At 39.1% G+C, this 18,960-nt stretch overlaps 1 protein-coding gene across 2 annotated transcripts in view; it reads right to left on the minus strand.

Moving 5' to 3' along the window:
- The window catches only part of LOC148050588 (uncharacterized), a 31,965-nt gene that overhangs the window by 11,548 nt on the left and 1,457 nt on the right, over positions 1-18,960 (minus strand). Inside the window, exons 2-6 of one of the 2 annotated variants that reach the window (XM_087742435.1) lie at positions 16,728-16,892; positions 14,710-14,832; positions 11,090-11,137; positions 8,609-8,697; positions 7,047-7,139 (exon numbers count right to left, since the gene is read on the minus strand). In XM_087742435.1, coding sequence (XP_087598561.1) covers positions 7,047-7,139; positions 8,609-8,697; positions 11,090-11,137; positions 14,710-14,832; positions 16,728-16,839 — 465 coding nt within the window. In that variant the 5' untranslated portion in view covers positions 16,840-16,892. Of the gene's footprint in view, positions 1-7,046; positions 7,140-8,608; positions 8,698-11,065; positions 11,138-14,709; positions 14,833-16,727; positions 16,893-18,960 lie in introns of both variants that reach the window. The other variant, XM_087742434.1, reaches the window with a different exon arrangement.

Below are 18,960 nucleotides of genomic sequence, written 5' to 3' on the forward strand. Positions count from 1 at the left end.
CTGCTAGGGCTGTGAGTTGCAGCAGGTCATTGAAGAATAAGGTGTTTTGCAGGAAATCATGACACAGATAAATTTCTATTATGGCCTCTTAAGAAGGCTGATGAGAAAATCTGGAGAATATGGTGGACTACTGCCAGATAAAGTTTATCCTAAGGACAGCTCCTATGGCAGCAGGCATGCCTGAGAGATCATTTGCAAGTTCCAAGAAAAAAACAACTGGTTCTCAGTTATAGATTTGACTGTTTCTTTGCCATTGCATTAAATGAAGAACCAATTTGCAGGTTAGGTTTCACATTTAGTGACAAAAAAATACACCTTTACTCATGTCCCTGTCCCGGTTTCAGCTGGGATAGAGTTAATTTTCTTCCTAGTAGCTGGTATAGTGCTGTGTTTTGGATTTAGCATGAGAATAATGTGATAACACACTGATGTTTTAGTTGTTGCTAAGCAGTGCTTATACTAAGCCAAGGACTTTTCAGCTTCTGATACTCTGCCAGCGAGGAGGTGCACAAGAAGCTGGGAGGGGGCACAGCTATGACAGCTGACCCAGACTGGCCAAAGGGCTACTCCATACCATATGACATCATGCTCAGTATATAAACTGGGGGGAGTTGGCTGGAGGACAGCAATCACTGCTCAGGGACTGGGTGGGCATCAGTCGGTGGGTGGTAAGCAGTTGCATCACTTGTTTTTCCAGAGTTTTATTTCTCACTCTTCATTACTAGTATTATTTTTTTAAAATTATTATTATATTTCAATTATTAAACTGCTCTTATCGCAACCCATAAGTGTTCTCACTTTCACTCTTCCAATTCTCTCCCCCATCCCACTGTGGGGGTAATGAGCAAGCAGCTGTGGTGCTCATTTGCCGACCGGAGTTAAACCACGACAGTCCCACGGGTGATTCACGATGCACTTGCGATATCATATGTATGCTCATGTTAGAGAAATGGTATAAATGTCTCCACAGGTTAAAGAAAAAAACATTGTCTTATGGAATAATATGTCAGTGATGGGAGCTACAGAGAAAGATGCGAGAGAGTAGTATCCAAGTTTTACAATAAAAAGACTCGAAATTATTTAAAGTCAGTCTGAATAAGGCACAATGAGCATAACCCCAGGCTAAGTTCAACTGCTGCACTCTAAACCAGGAAGCAGCTAAAAGATAAGAAGGAATAGGTATGAAGGCCAGCAGAAACAGAACAAATTACCTTACAGTGTCATGACATGTTACACAGAAGACTATAGGGCACACTACAATCTACATTTTGCTTCAGATGAAAGAAGGAAATGAGCACATGATCAAAAACCACAAGTCGTACAATGATGATAAGGAAACTAGTAAAACTGAGCTGCCACCTCAATTGCTATGGACCTTGGAAAGGATTACAAATTAATTATATGGTGCTTTGGATTTGTGACTAAAACAGGGTTGACGACACACCAGTGTTCTGGCTATTGCTGAGCAGTGCACACGCAGCATCAAGACCCTTTCTTTTTCCCACTCTGCCCCAGCAAGTAGGCTGGGGGTAGGCAAGAGGCTGGGAGGGGACGCAGCTGGGACAGCTGTCCCAGACTGGCCAAAGGGATATTCCATGCCATATAATGTCATGGTCAGCCACAAAGACTGGTGTAGAGGAAGAAGAGGGTGGGTTTTTTTTTGCTTCCAAGGTAGCTGTTGCTCAGAGACTGGCTGGGCTTTGATCTGCTTATGGGAGGAGGTGAGTATGTACTTTTGCATCACTTTCAGGGTCCTTTTCTTGACCTTCACATATTATACAGTCTTTATCTTGACTCACAAGTTTTTTCTGCTCTTGCTATTCTCTCCCCTGTCCCACTGGCAGAGAGTGGGATTGAGTGAGTGGCTGTGTGGGAGCTTGGCTGCTGGCTGGGGCCAACACACCTCTGTTTTTTTTTCTCACAGCTGGTCCTGTCCTGACAAATAGCAGGGCTATGCTTCCAGCCCTGGGGCAGTCAGTTCCAGGTGTACTGGATATCCCTCACATGAAAGCAAACTGTAGCCTGCACTCTGCTGCCAAAGGGATCAAGAAAAATGGTTCAGCAATATCAGTTGTAGCATACACTCTACTACATTCGACTCCCACTGATATTGGAGCTCTAGGACATCTGATATGGCAGCATTCAATGGTGGCTTTGTTCAGGCCAGAATAGTCCACTGTTAACTTCCACCCTCCACCAGAGTTTCACACTGGCCATATGGGACTGCTGAAGGGGAATGAACCTTGCTGTTCACTCCTTTGCTCTCCAACAGATGAATCAACTTATGGAGCCAAAAAAAACCCTCAAGCTGCATGCTGGGTGCCAAAAAGGACTGTGGTGGGTTGACCCCAGCCAGCAGCCAAGCACAGTAAACATGGCATCGTCACTACTGACAAGATCAAAAGTTCTGAACCAAGATCATTCTGTGGACCTCACTTGCCAGATTTTGCCTGTTTGGAGCTTCATTTTCTTTATTTTGGCCTATTTAACTGGAGTAAAGAGTAAGTCCCACAATAAGGTCTTTCATGACTCCACAGCTAACCTCTGACTAAAGTGGTCTCTGTCTTGTTTACGTTCATCTAACTACTCAGCAAAGTAGAAAGGACCCTAGAATAAAAACTGCTACAGCTCTTAATGGACCTTTGAGAGTTACAGCCCTTCAGATCTCAGTCTACCCAGGCCGACTATTCTAGTCGAAGTTTTGGGAAAATGCTGTCCAATTATAATAACCTAATAACCCTGCATTATCTGCCAAGGGACAACAACCTGAAGAGGAGCAGCCAGATCTACTGATAGAATTGTTGGCTTCAGTAATCTTTTAAGCAAATGTCTAGAGTCAAGAAGGAATTTAGGAGGGGTAACAACCAAGAAATGAAAGAGAAAGGAAGGTTTGAAACTGAGGGAAAACTGAGTGCTACTAGTACTTAATAAGAGCTGAAAGGGTTAAGTATACATATGCAAAGGTCTGAGGGTGATAATGTATCATGAATAGTAAAATATCATGGTTGAACCGGAACAGAAATAACACTGAAGAGAGATACTACAGATAGGTACTGAAGGAGATGTGTACTTCTCTGATAACCAATATATAATCACTAAACCCTGCACTTCTGGAAGAGTAAAAAAGAAATAGTAAAGATTTATACATAATGAAAATGGTAAAATGAGAACATTAAAACCTATACATACACGTAACAACACAGAATGTAAACAGCTCTCCCTGGTAATTCCCCCCTCTACTATTTGTTCCCCCTGTACTCCTTCCTCCTACGATCTGTTCAGCTGCCTGTGTCCCAAGGACACAGACCCAGCCCTGATACTACATGGCTGCATAATTTTGGTTGAGACTTCTAAGGCAACTAATAATTTATGAGACAGCCTGCAAGAAGATAAGAAGGGCATGAAACATTAGCAGTCTAGTTGAGAACTCCAGGTCAAATCAAGCCATTAATGTCAACAGTGAATGCTAAACAAAACTCATTTCAACAACATAACCATATGCTGTTTTTTTTCAAAAATGACTGGGATTAACACTTTCCTGTGCATGGGCTACATCAAGTGACAAAGTTTGTAAATATAATCTCACTTGTGCTAAAAGAGACTGTATTGGTTAGTGGGAGAATTATATATAAGGGGTGGGAAACATCCCATCATTGTCAACATGTTGTGGGGAGATAGTTGGGAAAACATTTTCTGTGGTGGAGCTAAAGGGAAATACTGTTCTGTATCTCTTAATTCTAACTGTTTTGTGGTTAACTGCATTTGCTTGTATGATATTATTAATTATGATAAGCATGCTCTATTATAGAGTTAAAATAATTACAGTTATAGGTAAATGTAAGCCTACTCCTGAGTGAACTGCTGGGGTTGGCCTCTCCGCTGCTGCTCCAGCTGGGCAACCACAAGTGTGTGCACTGTGTGAGGAGTAACTGCATTTGTGATGCAAACAGTTTTATGTATTTACCAGCATAGTGTTGCAACAAATAGTGGTTGTGATCTCTGTTACCTTCCTGACTTAATCCCCTGTCAGAATAAGATGTTATTATAAACTATTATTTGCTGCTACAAGGTGTTATTGTTTTATTGTGATAATAACAGCCTAATTAATAAAAGATGTTTTAATAAATATTGATTGTGAACTGTGGCTCCATAAGCCTTCGTTACAGAAATGGAAATTTACAACACTTATGCAACTCTTCCTGCTGGTATAACAGCAGGCTCTACAGATTCTCTTGTTTCTGGTAATTCTGCTGGCAGTCTTCCTATAAAAAAAGGAAAATGCCTGTCTTTAAGATTTACTGTTAAAAGCTAGCAGACTAAATATCCCATTACAGCACCACATAGCTTTGTCATTGGCCATGAGAAGTATTTCTCCATCTCAGTCAACTGCTCCCGTGCTTTTTCATCCTAAGGACAGTGGAGGCTTAATTGGTCACACCAGAAATTACTTTCTGATCAGTGCACCCATTCTAGAAGGTTTATTAAGAATCTCATGATTCAGACTTGACTATGATTTTGCCTCTTGGCCTAACTGGATGTGGTTCAAGTGCAGGCTGCTGATTTCTCCTCATACAAGTGAGTGACATTTTTTTTTCTTCTACTTGAAGGTATCAGCAAGAAACCATGATGAGTAGATCACTATCTGTCTTCTTAGGCAACAAACAGGTTCTCAGAATAAATTTTTTGTTTTAATTATCTGTTTAGAAACCCAGACTGATGAATAGGTCTCTACAGGCAACTGTAACAGCTTGTCTTTCCAGCTGTCCCCCAAAACTTGCAGCCATCAAGACACTAATTTTTTCCCTCTGAACAGCTCCACAGAAAAAGGCATATCTTTTTCAATAAAAAAACATATGAAATACATTTTAGAAGAATGCAATATGACTGTGATAGTCTACATCATACAAGGAGGGGACTAGAACTTGTCTTATAAATATCCTAAGCTTCCTTGCTTTCTCCTTCTATGTAGAGCCAAGGAATACTTGTGGCAAGTAAGTACTTAGCAGGAACTTAAACTGAAGGACTCACTTGCATCTTCCAGGCCAAGTATGTGAGAGATTTGTTCATTAATTACTAAAAAAAATTAATAGTACTGTAGCTCGTACCTTTGAAAGACCATTTCAGAATGACTTCAAACAAGAAACTTCTTGTAATTTCAAATTACCAAGATTCCTTTCTGATTTAGGAAAAATGTTAGCAATGTTAGAAATATTAGGCTGGGAATTTTAGGTTTTCAGTGTTCACATTCACTATTATAAAGTTCTGAATGCTCTCTGATCCTAGATAGCTTTAATTTTGCTCACTGAAATTGGAAGGATCATTTTTTCAATCCCCCTAAATAGTAAATCCACTGGACTACAATCCTTACAAAAATTATTAGCTACATTTCCTTAGTTTTACATTTTCTCTAGGTTAGAATGTCTAAGATATCTTGTAGAAAAACTAAAGTAGTTTCCTTCCTGTGTTCACAATGTTTTATCATTTCTATCTAGAGAAGAGCCAACAAAATCAAGCTTTGGTCACAAAACCACAACCACCTGGCTACCTGTATTTCTATACACAATGCTTTACTCCTGATTTATAATCATCTGCTGATACAGAATTCAGTCTGAAAGTATTTCAGGGACTTCTCACTTTTAATTTCTTATTTATATTAAATTATATATATATCTTTTAAGGTTTTCATAGAATCAAAAAATCATAGAATTGTTTAGGTTGGAAAAGACCCTTAAGATCATCAAGTCCAGCTGTTAACCTAGCACTGCCAGGTCCACCACTCAACCATGTCCCTAAGCACTATATCTACACGTCTTTTAAATACCTCCAGGGATGGAGACTCAACCACTTCCCTGGGCAGCCTGTTCCAGTGCCTGACAACCCTTTCAGTGAAGAAGTTTTTCCTAATATCTAAATATCTAAACCTGCCCCGGCACAACTTGAGGCCATTTTCTCTCGACCTATCACTTGTTACCTGGGAGAAGAGACTGACACCCACCTCGCTACAAGCTCCTTTCAGGCAGTTGCAGAGAGCAATAAGGTCTCCCCTCAGCCTCCTCTTCTCCAGACTAAACAACCCCAGCTACCTCAGCAGCTCCTCATACGACCTGTTCTCTAGACCCTTCACCAGCTTCATTGCCCTTCTTTGGACACGCTCCAGCACCTCAGTGTCCTTCTTGTAGTGAGGGGCCCAAAACTGAACACAGTATTCAAGATGCAGCCTCACCAGTGCCAAGTACAGGGGCACTATCACCTCCCTGGTCCTGCTGGCCACACTATTCCTGATACAAGCCAGGATGCTATTGGCCTTCTTGGCCACCTGGGCACACTGATGGCTCATGTTCAGGTGGCTGTCAACCAACACCCCCAGCTCCTTTTCCACCAGGCAGCTCTCCAGCCACTCTTCCCCAAGCCTGTAGCATTGCATGGGGTTGTTGTGACCCAAGTGCAAGACCGGGCACTGAGCCTTGTTGAACCTCATACAATTGGCCTCAGTGCAACGATCCAGCCTGTCCAGATCCCTCTGTAGGGCCTTCCTACCCTCCAGCAGATCAACACTCCCACCCAACTTGGTGTCGTCTGCAAATTCACTGAGTTTATTACTTCCCAGAACTTTTTGCCTATTTATTAAAAATATCATTACTTTTGTAAACTGACCCTTCTAGATCTGCTAATATGCTCATACAGATTTTCTAGATCTTGTCTAAGAATTTGTACCAGCTGAAAACTACTTTGTCTCTCCCTGCATTTTATATAAGTATAACAATAAAGGAAACATCTCCATCTTTCATGCTTTAATTGAAAGTCAGATATTTTGCCTGTAGACTGAAGGATGTACTCACACATACAGATCAAGTCAAAAGTATGGAAAAGTTCTTATTTTTGTTTTTCTGAGGAAAATACTAAAAATCAGCTGAAGTAGGAAAGTAAACAATTAGTTGCTCTAATGAGTAAACAGCAGGATACATTTAGCTGCACTTTTTTTACACCTATGTTTGCATACACTCTCTCACACACACGTTTTTATTTGTTTGATCATGATTATATACCTGTTTAAAGTCAGGATCTTCATGGTTGCATGTTTTCATGTTGCATCTTTCCATGGGAGGATAATCTGGCTCTGAACAGGATGCTTTTAAGACCTGTGTTTACAACCACCTAGATTGGTAATTTTGTCTTCATATTTTGCTCTTTTAATCCACCAAATGTAGTATTAATTCTAAAGAAAACTCTCTTTTTTGATAAAGTCCATTAATGATCACATTCAAATTATCCAAGATGAATAAGTTGATAAGTTCTCAAAACACTTCCATGAATATATTAATCTTTTACCACTGGCAGTGCAAAATGAATTGGGTTGAAAGTAAATACCAAAGACAGTCCTTCAAACTGTTTAATGCCCAGATTCTATTTTGCAATGCGGCCAAGAATGAACCATGTTGTAAAAGAATACCAAAACTTTATCACAGATAAGGAGCCTTGTCATCTTCCATATCAGAATTCCTGTAGAGATTAAGAAAATTATTTGTATTCTGCTGGAAAAAGAAAGGTCCATGATCTTCCAAGGTTTTTACATATTCAGGAGACACTAAATATGTCTTACCTCATTTTCAGATAAGAACTGCTTTTAATCATGTCAAGAAATGTAATCTGGTATAACTTGGTACTTTAAAATAGGTGATTGGGAAGTAAAATCCATTAGGGCTCAATACTCAGTTCTTTCCCTGATTTGGTGGAACACCTTTCAAAAAATTAATTTATGAAAAGGTAACCTCTGAACCAGAAAAATCCTTTTAAAACAGTTGCTCTTTCAAGGACAGAAAGAAAAATCCCAGTGGGATAATTATTTTAAATATAATTAATGTATCTTGCAACATACATTTCCCCAGATAATTCCAGGAAATATATTTTATGGAAAGTCATCTGTAAATTAAAAACAAATTAAAAACATCAAAAACTTAATTTGAAGAAACATTTGGTAATTTACACCATCATGCATGGCCAACGTTAGATGAACGGTCATTCTTTATCTCAACATAATCTGTGTAATCAGAGCTTCTTAGACCTTTGCCCTCTTTTAGAGGGTAAATTCCACCATAACATTCTTCCTCAGACAGATTTCAGTAAAGGTTATAACCCTCCAACAGGGAAAACTATTCTCGCCTGCTCTTCCTACCATAAACCTTCACAAGACTGGAGAAAATGAGAATGTTCTGACAACAGATGGAAAATGTTTAAAACAGGATACTATGTTCAGCTGTATTTTCTTTCCATCACATTCCTTATTTTGTACTTTGGGTTGATTCAGAGAAAATAATTCCCCTCTTAAATCATCTCTTTCCAAGGCATCATTCCTGCTTCTTCCTCCCCTTTTATTTCCTGCATGTTTTCTAGTCAAAAAGCCCCCTCCCCAACTGTCTTGTAGTGACAATGATTTTTTGCAATAACCTACTTTAAATATTTCCCCAGACAGAATAGAGGGAGGTAGTCAGAAGTTATGAAATGTGGAAGGTAGTAAGTAACGGAAAATGAATTTGAAAAGGTCTGTGGGGGAAACTGTTCTATAGTAAGAAAGAGCACCCACAAGTTACAAACGAAATAAACTTCTTACCTTCAGAGAGAGTTGCTTCTTACCCTTGCACAGTAGGACAAATTTATTAAGCTTTGATCTCTGTGTGAGGATCACCAAATTTTTAGAATCTGTTTTACATAGAGGAGAATATTGTAATAAAATGTGTATCACTGTAAAATGAAGCATAGCTGAAAGTATTTTCTAAAAAGACAACATTCAGGTTCACTTTACATCGATCGGCATAGGAATAGAAACAAATATAATCACTCTTGATACCATTCTCTTCTGTAAAGTATTCGAAGTCTATCACTTTGTGATGCTTTAAATTTGCCATATATATACTTTATTTCTCTATATTTATAGTTAATGTGTAGAATATCAGTTATACATGAATATATATAATATGAACTACAAAGGCTTATTTATTAGTACTTAACGCATACATGTAATATACATGTTTATGTAATATACCTGACTATGTGTATGTCGCTATGGAAAATGTAGGATTTTTTCCCTTTTATTTTCTGCATGCTTTCTAGGTCAAAATCTTTCCACTGTCGTAATTGTGGGTGCATTGGATTTATTCCCTTTTGAGATAATACTGCTTTTTCAGCTGCAGGAAATAACAACGTATCAATAACACAGGATACTCTTCAGCCTGATAAACTGACAATATTCGTTACCTTTTGGTACTTCAAGGCCTCAGCAAAAAGTAAATAAATTAAGGTACCCTTTGTCAACTGATACAGCATACAAGAGCATTGCCTAGCAAAGCTCGTGACATTAATAACTATCCAGTGATGTTATAACTATCTGACTACCGTGCAGATTTACCTCAAATAATAACACTTGTGCTTTTAAAAGTATCTCAGGTGTACTGATTAAGGCAAAAAATATAAAAGAAAGTAGCAGTTGATCTATATTCTATACCTGAATACAAATTTTACAGAGGTTAGGTAATTATGCATTAACAGTTGCACTTAAGGAGATTTTTTTTTCACATTATCAAAGGTATTTTTTAGCCTTTGAAGGATATTCAGAATCAGCAGAACACATTCATCCCACCTGACTGATTTTAGCTGCTCTAATCCTGGCCCTGATTTTAGTTGCTGTAACTTACCCTAACTGTAATGCTTTTGTGGAAGTCTTCTGAAGGAATTTTGTCTGAGCCAGCTACAGCATGAAAATAGCATAAAAATCCTTAAAAATTGAGACACACTCCAACCTAGTGTATTTTACTCAGTTTACATATGTACTCAGATAAATGTAGTAGAATGTAGGTCTAAAATTCTGCCATTTTTATTACTTTTTGTGACATAAGTTTAGATTGCGTCAGCTGCAATTGTCCAGCTTCAGCTGTAGCATGTAAGAGGCATGTCAGCAGCAAGACAATTTCATACCCAAGTCAAGAGTGTTCTGACTTAGAGGTAAGAGTGGCAAGAAAAGAGAGATGCAGGAGTCCAGCTAGTTGACCAGGGACATATGTTAATATGAGTTACATCCTAACTATCCTTGGCTTTCTCCATCTATAGAGTTTATTGTGACTTGCTTATACATTGTTTAGTCTGAGTAAATCTGAAGGAGTGTAACTTCTCCTATCACCTCTGAAAAACATGACAAGTGGTCTATCAGGCAGACAGTGAATGGCAAGGAAAGTAAGGAATTTTTCCATTATTTCATATGTGATACTTTCACTGTCTGATGGCCTTTGGATGAATTACCTAGCTTCTCTGGTTACTGAAACCTTACCAGAGTCTAAGGGGCAATTTTACAAATTCCTGCAAAGGAAATGCTTTGAAATTAACTAAATACAAGTAACCAATTCTTGCTTGGGATGTCCCTGAAGTGCAAAACGTTGGAATTTGGGAGGGTATCAATATTTTATACTGTTACCTAGAAATCCTCATTTGGCCATTGTTCAAGGTGCAGTCCTGAACCAGATGGATATTTGCTCACATCTGTTACAGCAGCCCTTTATGGCTGAACTTGGAATACATTTCTCTTCTACTGGAATACCTGGAACTAATATATCTTCGATTTTCCCAATAATTTCTTAGGCTTACAATATGAAAGTTCCAAAAATGTGCCTCCTCTTTCTTCATATTCATTTCTTTTTGTTTTTCCTTTTCTGTTACAACACATCTTTGCTAGCTAAGACCCATATACCAGCAATAGAGCAAACCCACTTTTCTTCAAAAAAAATTGGATTTTCTAGCTTGTATACATTCTATTTCCTCATATACATTTGTCTTCAGTCCAAACGATTACTCATAACTTGCTAAGGCAAATTTTGTAACTTCGAAGATTTCTTCTTATGGAACACAGAAAGGCTCTTTCATTTTTAGAACTGTCCAGCAACCTGACCTAAACAAAAATCTGGTCTAATATGTTATTACTAATGTCAAGTCTATGTATCAAACATTACTAATTTCTTTTCCTACTCTCAAATATCTCTTCAAAACCAGAGCCTAACAGAGAGAATGATACCTTTGATACCTTTTATTCCCACAGGAGTCTTACCAGTAACTGCTGGTTCATTCCTTGTGAACAGGCTTAACCACGCAATATCTAAAATACAAAATATTTAACAAATATGTGGAATTAGATAGTTACACTCTTCAAATTTAAAACATCACAAACAATTTAAAGAGCTGCTTTAAAACAATCTGAGAAAGAGTGTGTAATAGCAATAGGTATTAGACTTCATTTCCTGCAGGTCTCTGAATTCATGTAACCCCGGAATACTGTACCGTTAGGCTTGTGAACAGGTATGCTGAAGTCTGAACTCTGAGTCTAATAAATGTATTGATTGATTAATTATCTTTTGCAAAATAGAATGCACCAGAGAAAATAGAGGTCAGTAATGAGATGCAAGGCCTAAAATGCTATCAGAAAGAAGCCTGAAATTCTTTGGCAGCAGATGGGAGGACCATAACACGAAATGTACAAGACTGGAAAGCAACAGGTAGCAATAGCAGGGGGCTTCTGGTTTTTCCATCATCAGCCTGAATCACATAGTCAGCTATCTAGAGAAGGCATCACCCACTTCAGGTCAAAGTCACAAATATCCAGGTTACAGCTGATTCCTAATATGATGTTGTCTTAACTGTATCATCATGAATATATTTTTGTGGTGCTTGTGCTTACATATGTAAGAATAACATATAGTATGTCCTTTTTTTTCTTTTTCTTCTAGGAACATCAGTATCTTCTACATTAGGATTGTCACACTACGAATCTATTCACAAACTGCTTCTATTGCATACCTATGCAGGTTTTGGTTCTGCTCATAAATTAGCAATACTAGTTGTATGAGTTACTTCAAAATTCTATGAAGCTATCAAGTAAAAGATACTTCAAAAGATATAAAGCACACTTAAATACCTTATCAGTGCAGCTGTCATTATTCACAATTTAATAGAATAAAAATAACATTTAGTTTATAAATGAAGTTTTAAATTTATAAATAAAATAAAATTGATAAATTTAGTTTATCAAACAAGCCTTTCTATATCTTTATCTGAGGCATAAATAATGAACTTCTCATTCATGTAAAAGCTAGGTTTTTGTAAGAAAAAAACTTTCAGTAAGTTGATAGATACCTTAAAGATTTCAACTTTTTCCTGTATTTTGGTTAGAAATATGGTTTATTGTTTTTTCTCCCTACTTTCACATCTCTGGAAAAAATATATTTCTAGAATAATTGCATTTGTTGTTATTTGCCTCCTCTCTACCAAACGAATACTCTCGAACAACTACTTCTGTGATGTTAGTTGTGATATCATCTTTTGTGTCAATTAGAGAAGCCCCATTTGAGATAAGAGTTCTATGAAAAATAAAATAATCCTGCAAATTCCAACATCTTCTCTATTTTTCTCCATTTTGCCCTTGTGTCTGAGGATTATCTTTGCTTTCACTCTCCTAATAGCTAAGCATCTAGACTTCCCATTAACTCAAAAGGGAGTGACCAAAATAATCTTCTTATCATTTAAGTATATTACGTACTACTCTAAACAGGAATAAAAGTTTTTTTATATCACTATCAATATTCATAAAGATGCAATATAATGTTATGCCTACAGAAAACATAGGATCATAGAATCATAGAATCATTTAGGTTGGAAAAGACCCTTGAGATCATTAAGTCCAACCATTAACCTAGCACTGCCAAGTCCACCACTAAACCATGCCCCTAAGCACCATGTCTACCCATCTTTTAAATACCTCCGGGGATGGGGACTCAACCCCTTCCCTGGGCAGCCTGTTCCAGTGCCTGACCACCCTTTCAGTGAAGAAATTTTTCCTAGTATCCAATCTGAACCTCCCCTGGTGCACCTTGAGGATGTTTTCTCTCGTCCTATCACTTGTTACCTAGGAAAAAAGACCAACCCGCACCTCGCTACAACCTCCTTTCAGATAGTTCATAGAATCATAGAATACAATCATACAATAGAATCATAGAATCGTTTAAGTTGGAAAGCACCTCCAAGATCATCAAGCCCAACCTGTTAACCTAACTGCCAGGTCCACCACTCAACCATGTCTCTAAGCACCACATCTACACATCTTTTAAATACCTCCAGGGATGGGGACTCAACCACTTCCCTGGGCAGCCTGTTCCAGTGCCTAACCACTCTCTCCATGAAGAAATTTTTCCTAATATCTAATCTAAATCTCCTTTGGCACAACTTGAGGCCATTTCCTCTTGTCCTGTCACTTGTTACTTGGGAGAAGAGACCAACACCCACCTCGCTACAAGCTCCTTTCAAGTCGCTGTAGAGAGCGATAAGGTCTCCCCTCAGCCTCCTCTTCTCCAAACTAAACAACCCTAGCTCCCCTAGCCACTCCTCATAAGACTTGTGCTCCAGACCCTTCATCAGCTTCGTTGCCCTTCTTTGGACACGCTCCAGCATCTCAATGTGTTTCTTGCAGTGAAGGGTCCAAAACTGAACACAGTACTCGAGGTGCAGCCTCATCAGTGCCGAGTACAGGGGCACTATCACCTCCCTGGTCCTGCTGGCCACACTCTTCCTGATACAAGCCAGGATGCCATTGACCCTTTCGGCCACCTGGGCACACTGCTGGCTCATGTTCAGCCGGCTGTCAACCAACACCCCCAGGTCCTTTTCTGCCAGGCAGCTCTCCAGCCACTCTTCCCCAAGCCTGTAGCGTTGCATGGAGTTGTTGTGACCCAAGTGCAGGACCTGGCACTGAGCCTTGTTGAACCTCATATAGTTGGCCCCGGCCCAATGATCCAGCCTGTCCAGGTCCTTCTGTAGAGCCTTCCTACCCTCCAGCAGATCAACACTCCCACCCAACTTGGTGTCATCTGCAATCTCACTGAGGGTGCACTCATCCAGATCATCGATAAAGATATTAAACAGAACTGGCCCCAGTACTGAGCCCTGGGGAACACCACTCATGACCAGTCGCCAACTGGATTTAACACCATTCACCACCACTCTTTGGCCCCAGCCATCCAACCAGTCTTTTACCCAGCAGAGAGTGCACTTATCCAAGCCATGAGCAGTCAGTTTCTCCAGGAGAATGCTGTGAGAGACAGTGTCAAAGGCCTTACTAAAGTCCAGGTAGACAACATCCACAGCCTTCTCCTCATCCACTAAGCGTGTCACCTTGTCATAGAAGGAGATCAGGTTGGTCAAGCAGGATCTTCCCTTCATGAACCCATGCTGGCTGGGCCTGATGCCCTGGTTGTCCTGCATGTGCCGCGTGATGGCACTCAAGATGATCTGCTCCATGACCTTCCCCGCTACTGAGGTCAGGCTGACAGGCCTGTAGTTCCCCAGATCCTCCTTCTGACCCTTCTTGTAGATGGGTGTCACATTAGCTAACTTCCAGTCAGCTGGTACCTCCCCAGTTATAGAAAGCGATAAGGTCTCCCCTCAGGCTCCTTTTCTTCAGACTAAACAACCCCAGCTCCCTCAGCTGTTCCTCATAAGACTTGTTCTCTAGATCCTTCTGCAGCTTTGTTGCTCTTCTTTGAACACGCTCCAGCACCTCAATGTCCTTCTTGTAGTGAGGGGCCCAAAACTGAACACAGTACACATAACAGTACATTAAAAAATGTCCTATAGTACTACATATATGGGTGGTGAGTTTTGGTATAAAAAGCACACTACCTTCATGGGATTGTGAATCCTTGGTTGATATTTCATGATGACCATCTTCATCTATGTCAAAATGCACTGTTTTTGAATCTTCAGTCAGTATATAGCATTTCAGAGTTTCTCGCAGACTAAACACTAATAAAGAAAAGTTGTAATTAATCTTACTAGCAACAGAAAAATGGTAAAATTCCTTAATAAAAAGATCAAGTGTATTTTTGTAGCAATCTTTGCTCGAAAATGTATATTTATTTGAACTACAAACAGTATAGCCAACATATAATAGAAATTATACAGTGGGCTTAGGCAGCTGGTTTTGGGGCTGGATGGTGGTGTGAAGAAGGAAAGCAAAGATTTCTTTGCTGGGAAGGTTATCTCAGTGAGAAGAAGAGATGTATGCTGAACCTTTTGGAGACTTAACGTGCAAAAGCTTGAGCTGGAAAAAATGGCTTCCAACACAAGACGGATAGTGTAAGAAAAGCGATTGTGGACAACCTGCAGATACCTGCGTTGAAAGAGACTAATGGGGACAGGAGGAATTTGAACACAAGAGAGGGGGCCTAAATTAGCAGTTGGATGGTGAAGGAGTAGTCTTAAAGTGGGGGAGAGAGCCCTGTGAGGAGCCAGAGCCAGAGCAGGGCTGTGCACAGGAGCCTGTACGCAGAAAGATGTGCAAAACACAAGAGTTAAGTTGTAAGTTTTCATTCTGAAGAAAAGAAGAGGTGAAGTAGGGAAAGTATCTATGCAGCATACTGTTTCTAGATTAGTTTCCTTTATTTCATAGGTAAGTACTTGCCTGTTTCCCAATTTTGCACTTTGAAAATTGGATCTGTGTACAGACAAGAGTTCTAGGTTAGAGTGTATACGGCTACCTAAAATAGCAGCATTTACTTTGGGGACCTGACATCTCTTACTGAAAAAGAAAAACCAAACAGGTCTTCATAGCTAAAAGCTGCTAGGGGGCGAAATTGTTCCCTATCACTGCTGAACACAACTGTGCTGTTCTGGATGTCAGAAGGATGTAGGTCCAGCCACTTGGGTGTCAGACACCTACAGAATAACACGAAAAGGCACAATTCTTATTATGTTAGGCTGAACATTGTTTTACTCGAATAGGTTTGCTACTTTCAAACTCATTTATGACATTTCTGAGTTCACACAGACCTCCATGGTATGCTGTAAGAGAAACAGTCCTTTCTTTGCCAGAACAATTAGGTAAGTAAAACAACAGGATACTCAAAATGCACCAGCAGTGACACAATGTTCTGGGAATACATGACTTCACCAAAAACTTTGTTACTCATTTTATATTGAGGTACTCCATCTGAAACAACTGTATTTAAGCAGACATTTTGAAAAAAATAGAGGTGTTTCCAAGAAGCTTTCTTTCCACCATGTTCAGGCTGAGCAGAAACTCTGCATGTACAGTCAACAGAGACGGACGATGCACACCCTGACAGCCCGAGTCACACCCTACAGAAAGAGGCACGTGTGACATGTCCTGTGTTGGACCTTCGGCACATGCATAGCTGATCTATGTGTGGGCAAAGGCCTTCTCTTTAAAGGCCTAGCAACTAAGGCCATAGGGCTCCCAGAAAAAAATGGCTTTTTCTAAAAAGCAACAGGAGAACAACTACAATAATCAATGCAGCAAACCTTTTAAAAATGGTTATATTATAAAAGTTATAGTGTATGAATTCTACTTTTAACTAGAATTACAAGAACTAGTACAGTGCCCAAAATAAAATGGTTGGCAGGCCTGCTATGCCATTCACTCTTTTTTGGGGAGGTATACATGTACTTTAGGAATTACCAGTCTGAATTTGGTGGTGTGAAAAGTCTGATGTCACTGTTTTGAGGAGTATTTCTGTACTGGTTTTAAAGGCAGCTTTCATTTTTTTTTGTTCCTCCAGGTATTTTTGTTTGGCCTTATAGATAAGCTGTTCCAGATACTTAATTCAGTTGGATTCTGCTGTGGATTGTAATCATGTTTCCAAGATTACAAACATATCTGTCACTCAGGAAAGAGTTACCTGACTTTCCAGAAGCTGTTTTCCCAGTTCTCAGCAGAGATTGCCTCTTAACAGACGGCCTTCCACGGAGAGACACTTCATATGGCTTTCTGCGGCCTGAGCGGAGCAGCATCGTGGAAGCACTCAAGAAATCCTGATAACCTGAGTTGCCTCTGTTTTCCAGTCCTAAAGTAGGAGTTAGAGTTCGTCAAAATACTTTATGTTTCAGTTGAGAAACAAGTTTGCAAAGAGTATAATTTTGATAAATGACAGTTAAAGGGAGCAGAATGAACCCAATAAATGTTTGACTGCTTATATGACCCAAGCCTGTGTCTTGCAAGGCAAAAATGGTGTTGTTTCCAGTGACAGTAAATCAATTATCTATCTGCACTTCCACTAAGATGCAGGTTATCATGGATACAGTTGTGTTAAAACAATATATTTTAAAAGACTACCCCTTAGATAAAATATAAGTAGTTTATGTGACTTCAATTTAATTTATTTATGCTTCTCAATCATAGGAAGCTAGCTACACTTTGTTAGCTGGATTGGAAAATCATAATCTTATTTTCCTTCAGAATACAGTCTAAGATAATTTTCAAAGTATTCATAAGCAATTGAAAATGATGCTAACTTCAACACAGCATAATCTGACTTTCTGTAAAGACGTGCAGCCATACTGCAATCTTAAACCAAGGTTCAGGAAATGTTACCTCAGGAATGAGGACTGGAGTTTGGAAATTTGAGGAATATATTAGAATTATTAATGAATATCACAAGTGACCAGAAAAAAAAATCAATCTCCTACCATTAGCAACCATTCATACTTTCAAATTATTAATATTTCCTTTACAATTCAATAATTTAACTTCAATGTGCTCTGGATTTTTCAAATGTTGTTGTATTTGTGACTGTATTTACAAAAAATAATGCACTTCAGTTTTTGAAGGCTAGATGAATAAAAGGATTTAAGCATTACCTAGGCTAGATATCCTAAGGAGAGGCTGGTGTCTAAAAATGGGAACTACATTTACTGAGGAACCACGCAGGCAGCTAATAAGATATCCTGAGGATGCAGCTTAAATCACTGCATTTCAGAAAAGCTAAGGACCTTACTTTGGTTTGAAGAAAGGGAAACTGGAGTTCTCAAGTCTACACAGTCTCCTGAAGTCAACTGTTTATGACAACTGTTTATAGCAAGTGCAGACCAAAGAAAACAATGAACTTGAATTTTGTCTAGTACCCTGGCAAATGAACCAAGCAAAGATAGGTATAATGTTAGCCTCATGCAGCTTTTCACAGAATAACTAAGTATCAGTTAGGCCAGAAAGATCATGGCTCTGACACTAGTGTAATGATTTGTGAATTCACCTGGGGGGAGGGGACTTCCGTCTTCTGGTTTGGTTCAGTTCACTGATGCAGAATTTCACATTAAATATTTATGTGAAACGGTAGAAATGAAAGACTTCTGTCCCTGGCAATTCTCTTTTTACTAGACTAGGAAGGCTAATTAAGGCTCTTTTTCACTCTCTTTGGCTCTTTAGTTATAACTAAACATCCAGTTAGGCCACTAAAAAGTGAAACATTTATTAGAAAGAATTAACTTATTCTTCCTAGTAAAGATGTCTCATTTTTCAAATGTCTGATAACTTGTAGTCAGAGACAGAAAGGCTGGGCCTTCTTCATCTTGCTGAAATTACTTTATCACTGAGCATGTTAAACAAAAGAGAAGACCCTTTGCAGTTTTCCACTAAGTCTTAACTGGGACCTGACCTCTGCAAACATCTAACTGAATCAGGCTCTGCAGAGTATGTGGGCAGTAATACCAGCCTCTGGATCTTGAGACACATTAGTGTGCTAAGTGTTCAGCATTAACAAAGCATCAAGACTTCGTTAGATCTAGGATGCTCAAAACCAGACATTTAATCCCTTACAGAACACACCTACTGAAAACAGAAGTGCAATTCTAGCTTGGCTGCACCCGATTAGAAGTTCTGAAGATCCCAATTCCTGCTATTTATGCCCGTGAAGCAGTCAGGGAATTGTCTGCTGCTGGATTTGCCCTTCATATACTGCAGTTACTAATGCCAATTTATGTTGAGTTAGTCCTAAATGCTTAATTAAATGATTTTTTTTTTTGAGAACCAATGTGATATCATGCAAACGATCTAGATTCAGTCTTGCATCTGTGTTACCTACATCTATGACTATAAGAAAAGAAGGAGGATGATTACAAGCCAAGATCCTGAAGAAT

This window comes from Nipponia nippon, unplaced genomic scaffold (assembly GCF_047370975.1).
Source record: "Nipponia nippon isolate SJK-2023a ecotype South Korea unplaced genomic scaffold, ASM4737097v1 scaffold_8, whole genome shotgun sequence".
Taxonomy (NCBI): Eukaryota; Metazoa; Chordata; class Aves; order Pelecaniformes; family Threskiornithidae; genus Nipponia; species Nipponia nippon.